Consider the following 8,851-nt stretch of genomic DNA (forward strand, 5'->3'; position numbering starts at 1 on the left):
CCTCAGCCCGCCGCGCCGCCCTCAGTACAGCTCCGGCCGCCGCGCCGCCTGGCTTTCGTATTCCTTGTTCTCGGCGGGCTGTGGGGCCTCCGCGCCGCGGCCGTTAGTCATGTCGGGTAGGTGACTCCTTCAGCGAGCAGCGGCAGCGACGAGAAGGGCCTGGCGGGGTTGGGCTGTCTTCCCGCCCACCGGAGGGCCCTGAGGAGAAGCCTCCGGCCCTGAGGGAGGCTTGGGGTGGGGGGGCGGCCGCTGCCGCCGCCATGTTGGACTGGAGGCACGCACGCTCCCAACGCTCTCCGGCTGCAAATCACGGCGGGAGCGCCTCGGGCCTCTTGTCTTTTGACCGTGTCCTTGGAACCTGAGGAGACTTGCCGTTCCCGGGGGAGGGTGTGTGTGAGTCGGGGGGCGGAGGCCGTCTACGCCATCGTAGGGGCGGGGGGAGCCGAGATTAGAGCATCAGCCTAAGAGAAGCGGTGCTTCTGGTTCTCCGCTCCGCCTCGGATCTTTCAGCGAGGCCTCGGGCCAGTCATCTCGCCGCCTCGTACCTCAGTTTTCCAAAATTCATGAAGTGGAGCTGGGCCTGCCTGACTCACCCATTCATCAGGTGGGGGCCTTGACGCTCTGGGAGCCCTTTCAAAGGACGTTGCCTTACACCAAACCGTACTTACCGTTATTCACTCTGCAGTAACCACCCGGACTGGAGTTGGGGGTGTTTTCCTAGTAATTCAGCTTCCTCTTCACCTTCCTGCGATTCGTCTTCCCCTCCAGTTTATCTCCTGAAAGAGTTTGAAAGTGAGCCTTGTCTATCTATTATTGAGAAGCTCCTGTAGGTGTATGTGGCATTTACCTTAAAACATGCAGACCGAAGGAAAGGCAATCTTTTTCCTCCCACGAAGCAGTTAACTTGGCAGAGGCCACCCATTGTGTGGAAGAGAAAGAGGCATTAGTCTCTTCAGGGCAGCCAGTTTGGATCCTGCTAAACCAGAATAAAAAGTCTAGAACATGGATGTCCTCCTGCTATAGCAGACCTAGCTGATCACACAAGGTCCTCTACTGTTAGGCTGCATCACGGGCCGCAAAGACCCAGGTATCTATCCACTGGCTAGAAACCCTCATGAGAGTTAGATACCTCTTTTCTGCTGGAAATACAGAACATTTCCTGAAACCATATGGTTGAGGTGAAACAGGCCTTTTGCAGTCTTGTATTTTGAGTAAGGCCTAACCTGCCTAGTGTTATAAAACCAGACAAAAAACCCAGGTACCAGTCTTGCAGGATAGAAATGTGTGATCAAAATGAAGCATCGATCTGAGAAGACTACAGATTAGGGAACGTTTGGACAGGAGCGTGCCGTACATTACTTAGATTAATGTTGATACTTAAGGAGCCAGGATATTGGTTTGTTTTTGAGGGGTGCCCATCTACTTTATGTAAGAGGCTATAAACTGCACTTCTTTCAGTTTCTGCTTAATCCTTGTTCAAACAAGTAATAATTTCTTATTCCAAAGTAGACATTAGTATATCTTTTGCTAGGTACGTAATTTGGGATGAATTCTGATAAAGCTCCTTAGAAGTACTTACAGTACACCCTCACAGAGTGTATCATAATCTACCCATGGTTTAAACAGAAATTAAAATTCTACCCTCGTGGAGAAATTTACCAAGTTTTAATGGTTTGTTTCACTGCTCATTAAAAACTTTTAGCTTGTATTGATCTTTGACATAATTATTGATATAAAACAATGGCTTCTGTGGAAAGTTAAAGTTTTAGTGGTTTGCTATTTGTAAAATGCAGGCTTTTTCATGTATCATATTAGTATATAAGCTGGCTTAATCGTTAGTACTGATCTTGAAGTTACTAAGACACCAGATATTTGTTATTTTGTAATTTGAGTTTTTTTTTAAATACGAAATTGGCTTTTCGATGTGTGAAAAGGACTACTTATTAGATGTGTGTTTTTAAATTAACCTTCAATTAATTAAAGCTAGACTTTATATTCTTAGGCTTGGTATACTATTTATATGTTTTGTAATAAGTGTATAAAAATAATACCTTTGACTTGGTATAAAAATAATGCTTTTGACTTGCTCTTTGATGAATGTTTATTAAAATACCCCAAAACAACTAATGCCATTAATAATTTTAGTTAAGTCCTTTAAACATTCCAGACTACTATGTTTAATATATCCAGTTTAATATATCCAATTGACTCAACCACTCCAAAAAACCTAATAAAATATAAGCACTTAAGTAATCAATAAATCAAAATTGTAGAAATTATAAGTCAGTCTTACATTCAGATACTGTTTACAAATGTGAATTATCTAATACCTTACAAATTCAGATTAGTTACACACATAAAAATTACAAAGTCAAGATAACTTCTCATTCTGGCAGTATGGCAGACCACGATTAACTTGAAAATCTATCTACAAAGATTTTTTAAAATGCGAAAACTAAGGACAAACCCCCAGTGCTAAAAATGAAGTAGGAGGCAGCATGGTAGGCAAAGAGCTAACTTGCCAGCTACACTGGAGAGGAAGGTGTACACCTCTTTTAGAGACTTGAGTTTTATTGCTCAAGTAACTGCGTAAGGACCAGAGATAAAACGTATGGACCATTAACGACAGGTAATGGGAACTGAGACTCTTAACACAAATTCTAGACTTAATGTGTTATGGAGTCGAAGGACTGCACATTCTGTGAAGGAATGAACTGGAGAAAACCTTGGTACCAACATAAGAGATAACAGGGTAGCATGGACATTTAGGCTCCAGGAAACCTTAAGACAAATTAACGTAAAAATGGTTTCTGGGCTGGTAATACTCTTGGTGTTTCTGTTAAAAACATGAGAAACGGCCCGACGTGATGGCTCATGCCTGTAATCCCAGCACTTTGGGAGTCCGAGCTGGGTGGATCACCTAAGGTCGGGAGTTCGAGACCAGCCTGACCAACCCTGAAGAAACCCCGTCTCTACTAAAAATACAAAATTAGCCAGACGGGGTGGTGCATGCATGTAATCCCAGCTACTTAGAAGGCTGAGGCAGGAGAATCGCTTGAATCTGGGAGGTGGAGGTTGCGGTGAGCTGAGATTGTGCCGTTGCACCCCAGCCTGGGCAACAAGAGAAACTCCATTTCAAAAAAAAAAAAAATCTGAAAAACATTTTCTGGAGGACATTTCACAGTTTAGATGACAAGGAATTTCAGATAAAGCAAGCCTTGCAAAAGATGTGTTCACAGTAAATTGCAGAGCTTTAGGAAACATTTAACCGAAATGAGAGTCAATGACAGGATTAGAGCCTCTAACATTATCTGAGAGAATATTTTTATGTTTAAAATTGTTAAAAAAAAAAAACCTAAAGGAAGGAATCAACCCTAAGATTAAGGTGTTGGCCGGGCGCGGTGGCTCATGCCTGTAATCCCAGCCCTTTGGGAGGCCGAGGCAGGTGGATCACCTGAGGTCCGGAGTTCAAGATCAGCCAGGCCAACATGGCGAAACCCCCGTCTCTACTAAAAATATAAAAATTAGCCAGGCGAGGTGGCAGGCACCTGTAATCTAGATCCTTGGGAGGCTGAGGCACCAGAATCGCTTGAAGCTGGGAGGCAGAGGTTGCAGTGAGCCGAGATCGAGCCACTGCACTCCAGCCTGGGTGACAGAGCAAGACTGTCTCAAAAAAAAAGATCAAGGTGTTAATAAAGCAAGCCACATAGATTTGAAAAAGAATAAAACGTTTAGAATTAGAAAAAGTGACTAAGTTGGATAGCAGACCTAGTAGAAGAAAGAATTACAGATACGATGGATGTGATTTATCTTTCAGATGTGGAAGGTAGATGTGATCTTCCAGCATTCAGTTCAGGGGGATAAGATATGAAAATGAAAGATTTCGGGCATGGTGGCTCACGCCGATAATCCCAGCATTTTCAGAGGCTGAGGTGGGTAGATCGCTTGAGTTCCGGAGTTTGAAAACAGCCTGGGCAACATGATGAAACTCCCATCTCTACAAAAAGTACAAAACAGATCAACTGAATGTGGCAGTACACGTGTGTAATCCCAGCTACTCAGGAGGTTGAAGTGGGAGGATTACTTGAGCCTAGGAGTTCGAGGCTGCAGTGAGCTGTGATTGTGCTAAGCATACTCCAGCGTTGGCGACAGAGCAAGACCCTGTCCTGCAAAAAAAAAAAAGAAATTAACAAATATGGGAAATAGATTAAGAACTCCTGTCATACATCTAATAAGAGGTTGAGAAGGAGAAAATGGAGGAAGAATCAATAGTTAGTTTCCAAAGTAAATGAATATTTTGAAGTGAACACTAGTTTAAACATGAAACAAATTCATACCTGGATACATTAACGTGAAAATACAGGTTATGAAATACCAATAATCTACTGGAGAAAATAGGAAGCAGTGGTATGATTGATAACAGACTAATTAAATATTTTAAGAAGCTGGAAAATAATGAAATGATCCTTGGAGTTTAGAGAGAAAGTAACCATTGACTTTGAATTTTCTTTTTTCTGTTTTTTTTTTTTTAATGGAGTAGCTGGGACTGACAACAGGTGCGCACTGCCTTACCTGGCTAATTTTTAAAATTTTTTGTAGAGATAGGGTCTTTCTGTGTTGCCTAGGCTGGTCTTGAACTCCTCAGCTCAAGCAATTTGCAAACACCAACTAAAAGGTGATTTTTTTTTTTTTTTTGAGACAGAGTCTTGCTCTGTTGTCCAGGCTGGAGTGCAGTGACGTGATCTCAGCTCACTGCAAGCTCCGCCTTCCAGGTTCACGCCATTCTCCTGCTTCAGCCTCCTGAGTAGCTGGGACTACAGGTGCCCACCACCACGCCCGGCTAATTTTTTTGCATTTTTAGTAGAGACAGGATTTCACCATGTTAGCCAGGATGGTCTCGTCTCCTGACCTCGTGATCTGCTGGGATTACAAAGTGCTGGGATTACAGGCGTGGGCCACCGCACCCAGCTGATTTTCTTTCTTTCTTTTTTAAGTTATGTTACTAGCCAAAATAAAGTTCAGATGTAATGTTAAAAGGAAATTCACCAGGAACATAGGGCTATACTTTTATGTGCCTAATAAAAACAGGCCAGACTTGTTGGCTTAGCACCTATAATCCCAGCACTTTGGGAGGCCGAGGCGGGTGGTTCACCTGAGGTCAGGAGTTCGAGACCAGCCTGGTCAACATGGTGAAACTCCCATCTCTATTAAAAATACAAAAACTAGCCGGGTGAGGTGACGGGCACCTGTAATCCCAGCCACTCAGGCGGCTGAGGCAAGAGAGTTGTTTGAACCTGGGAAGTAGACGTTGCAGTTAGTCAAAATCCTGTCACTGCACTCCATCCTGGGCGATAGAGCGAGACTCTGTCTCAAAAGTGTGTGTGTGTGTGTATATATATATATAAAATACATAATATGACAATTAATAGATCAGGTAAACAGTAAGAATATGACCAAACATTATTAAGACTAGACCAAACATTAGTAAAATATGAGTGATACAGCTAATAAGCATAATGTTATAATCTGATAGAATTCACTTGAAATTTAGAAAATACATAATTCTTTTCAGGCACACAGGGGACGTGCCAAGGGGGAAAAGCAAAACCGGAAATCCGAACAAATACCAAGAATAATAACTTTTCTAGCTGCAGTGGAGTATTAGGAAAAAACACAAAGAGAATCAAAACTATACACTTTTGGAAATTCAAAAGCACTTTAAATAATTCATAGGTCTAGACACAAAGCACAAGTGTCAAATAATCACAACAGTTGTTTGGAATGCCTTAATTTATAAACTGATTTTCTCTGATGAATATAAAACATCTACACTTTATCACTCAAGAATTTATACCAAGGGCCAGATTTACTACTCAGTATGCTTATTTCTAGATCATCTTGGAGTTTTTAAGCTAGCCAGCTAAAGAAGTTAGATTTATAATTTCAGAGGGCTGAAATGACTGGGTTAAGATTAAGGACCTTACTGTTAGATTTGAGATAGGGTTACAGGACTTATGAGCTGTACCCTACTAAAACTTTGCCTGAACCTAAAGAAAATGTGTTGCGATTATATACTTTGTCACTGGGAGAACCTGCATCCATGCTTCAGGATATAGTTTAAAGCTTCATGCATCCGCAAATATCTTTACTCATTGTTTTCCCCCCGTAGCCCTTTTCATCCTTTGATTTAGGAGAATCTGATTTCCTGTCATTTCATAGAGGCATCTAATCTCTTAATGTCCTAATTAGATTGGGTATTCTTTTCTGATTTTTCTTATTTGGTTGTTAGCTACAACTCTAGCTATCTTCTCATGGGCCTGGCAATGATGTGTAATTTTTTCTTTTTTATTTCAGCTAGTTTTATGCCCTCCATATTCCTAGTAGTAGTAGTTTGTGTCAAGATTTCATTTAATATTCTTTTTTTTTTTTTTCTTTTGAGACAGGGTCTCGTTCTGTCGTTAAAGCTGGAGTGTAGTGTTGCAATCATGACTCACTGCATCCTCGACCTCCTGGGCTCAAGCAGTACTCCTGTCTTAACAGGCCACCCAAAATGCTGGAATTACAGGGATGAGCCGCTGCATCTGGCCTTCATTTACTATTCTTAAAATTAAGCGTTAAAATCTTATTTGGTCTAATTGGAGAGCTTTACTGCAGAAAAGTGGCAAATTTGGTATCACCCACTTCTATTCGGTGGCAGTATTTTCATATTGTAGCTTTTTATAAATTGGATGAAAAAGGGTTACAGGGACATATTGTATAATTAAATTTTAAAAAGAGGAAGTTACTGAGACCCTGTCTCTAAAAATTAAAAATAGCTCGGCGTGGTGCTGCACACCTGTAGTCCCAGCTATGCAGGAGGCTGAGGCAGGAGAATGGCTCAAGTCCAGGAGTGAGCTGTGATGGCGCCAGTGCATTCCAGCATGGGTGGCAGGAAGACTTCATCTCTTAAAAAGAAGAAAGAAAAAGTTACCAATTTCATTAGGTTTTGGTGGGTTTTAGAACAATTTGACAGCAGTGATTCTTTCAAATTGAGTGAGGTTGGGCCTGATGGTCAACAGTTTGCAACTTAGAGCCATTTTCTGCGGTTGCAAAAGTGTTTCATATAAAATTGCTTCTATGCATCACATACTTAGGTCATTCATGTGCATCTGAGTAAAGCCTAAAGGATAGATAAATAGAACTTCTTTAGTAATTTTTGATATGATTGACACTTTGAAGTATTGAGACTCAGCTCAGAGTTCAAATTCTGTATTTATTTTTTATATGTTACCATCCCCACCCCACCCCACCTTTTGAAAATTTTTTTTGAGAGTCTCTTTCAGTCGTCCAGGCTGGAGTGCAGTGGCACAATCACAGCTCACTGCAGCCTTGACCGCCCCTGGATCAGGTGATCCACCTCAGCCTCTCGAGTAGCTGGAACTACAGGCACATGCCACCATGCTCAGCTAATTTTTGTGGTTTTTGTAGAGATGGGGTTTCGCCATGTTGGCCAGGCTGGTCTGAAACCATCGGCCTGCCTCAGCCTCCCATGGTGCTGGGATTATGTGAGCCACCATGACCAGTCCCTTGATAGTTTTTTTAATTGCTCAACTGAAGCTACAAGCAGGTATTGCTGACTTGCTGTGCCAATTGGCTGAATCCCTGAAAGCTTGATAAAATCAGAATGGAGCAACTAACTTAGCTGCTTTTTTTTTTTTTTTAGCAAGTCTTTGGAAATATTTTTGTTGGTGCTGACAGCCAAAGCAGTTCAGTACAAAGGAATGGTGTATATCTTGGGGTGGTAAGGATATACAAGTAGATGTAATCCTGAGGATGTCATAGTGCATGTCTTTCCCTTTTTTGGACCTGATTAGTTTTAACAGATGTCTTTTTATATATAATAATATTGCTTAAGCTCTTGAGTCTGTTTAAAGAATGGATTTTCACTGATTTACATTTGTTCACTGGCTTCTTGTGACCCTCAGCACACATGTAGAATAGTAGTTTGCAAATATGTAGTTATTGTAAAAAGTAAATACTATTTGTACAAATTTCTCGTTTCATAGTATTTAACTTGGGTTAGTTTTTCTTTCTGCAATTCTTCACGTTTTCTTACCATATTTCTTCTATATGAGCTAGTCAGCCTTTGAAGGAAGCATAATTTTAAATAAGATTTAAAATTCTTTTTATGTGTTCTAGATTCTGGAAGTTACGGTCAGTCTGGGGGTGAGCAACAAAGGTAAAGTATACATACATTTTAATAATATGAAAGGGTATAACTGAGGTGAATTTTGTCAAGCTTCTCTTGAGACTTGATGTCTGGATGTCATAAGTTAATTAAATATTAACTTGTCACAGAGTGAAGAGGGTCAGTGTAAATAGGTGCTATAAAACATTTATTCCTTTTCTATTTTTCTTTATGTTTTGAGACAGTCTTGCTGTGTTGCTCAGGCTGGAGTGCAGTGGCTATTCATAGGCAAATCATAGTGTACCAAAGCCTTAAATTCCTGGGCTTAAGCGATCCTCCTGCCTCAGTCTCCCAAGTAACTGTAATCTCCACTACAGACGTGTGCCACTGCACTGGGCTTCTTCGTTTTCTTAAATCTGTCTGCATCGATGAATATACCTCCTAGAGATTAAAACAGATTTCCTTGGTATTGTAAAGATTATGTTTTATTTAGGAAATCTCTTAGAAGAAACAATTATTAAAGAAATTTGGCCGGGCGCGGTGGCTCAAGCCTGTAATCCCAGCACTTTGGGAGGCCAAGACGGGCGGATCACGAGGTCAGAAAATCGAGACGATCCTGGCTAACACGGTGAAACCCCGTCTCTACTAAAAAATACAAAAAACTAGCCGGGCGAGGTGGCGGGC

General features: G+C 41.4%; 1 protein-coding gene across 1 annotated transcript in view; it reads left to right on the forward strand.

Moving 5' to 3' along the window:
* TAF15 (TAF15 RNA polymerase II, TATA box binding protein (TBP)-associated factor, 68kDa) overlaps positions 1–8,851 on the forward strand; it is a gene marked incomplete at its 3' end in the record, with an annotated part of 37,329 nt that continues 28,478 nt past the window's right edge. Inside the window, exons 1-2 of the mRNA XM_011951890.1 lie at positions 1–116; positions 8,179–8,218. Of these exons, the coding sequence (XP_011807280.1) occupies positions 110–116; positions 8,179–8,218 (47 nt within the window). The remainder of the gene's footprint in view (positions 117–8,178; positions 8,219–8,851) is intronic.

Source organism: Colobus angolensis, unplaced genomic scaffold (genome assembly GCF_000951035.1).
Source record: "Colobus angolensis palliatus isolate OR3802 unplaced genomic scaffold, Cang.pa_1.0 Scaffold329, whole genome shotgun sequence".
NCBI lineage: Eukaryota > Metazoa > Chordata > Mammalia > Primates > Cercopithecidae > Colobus > Colobus angolensis.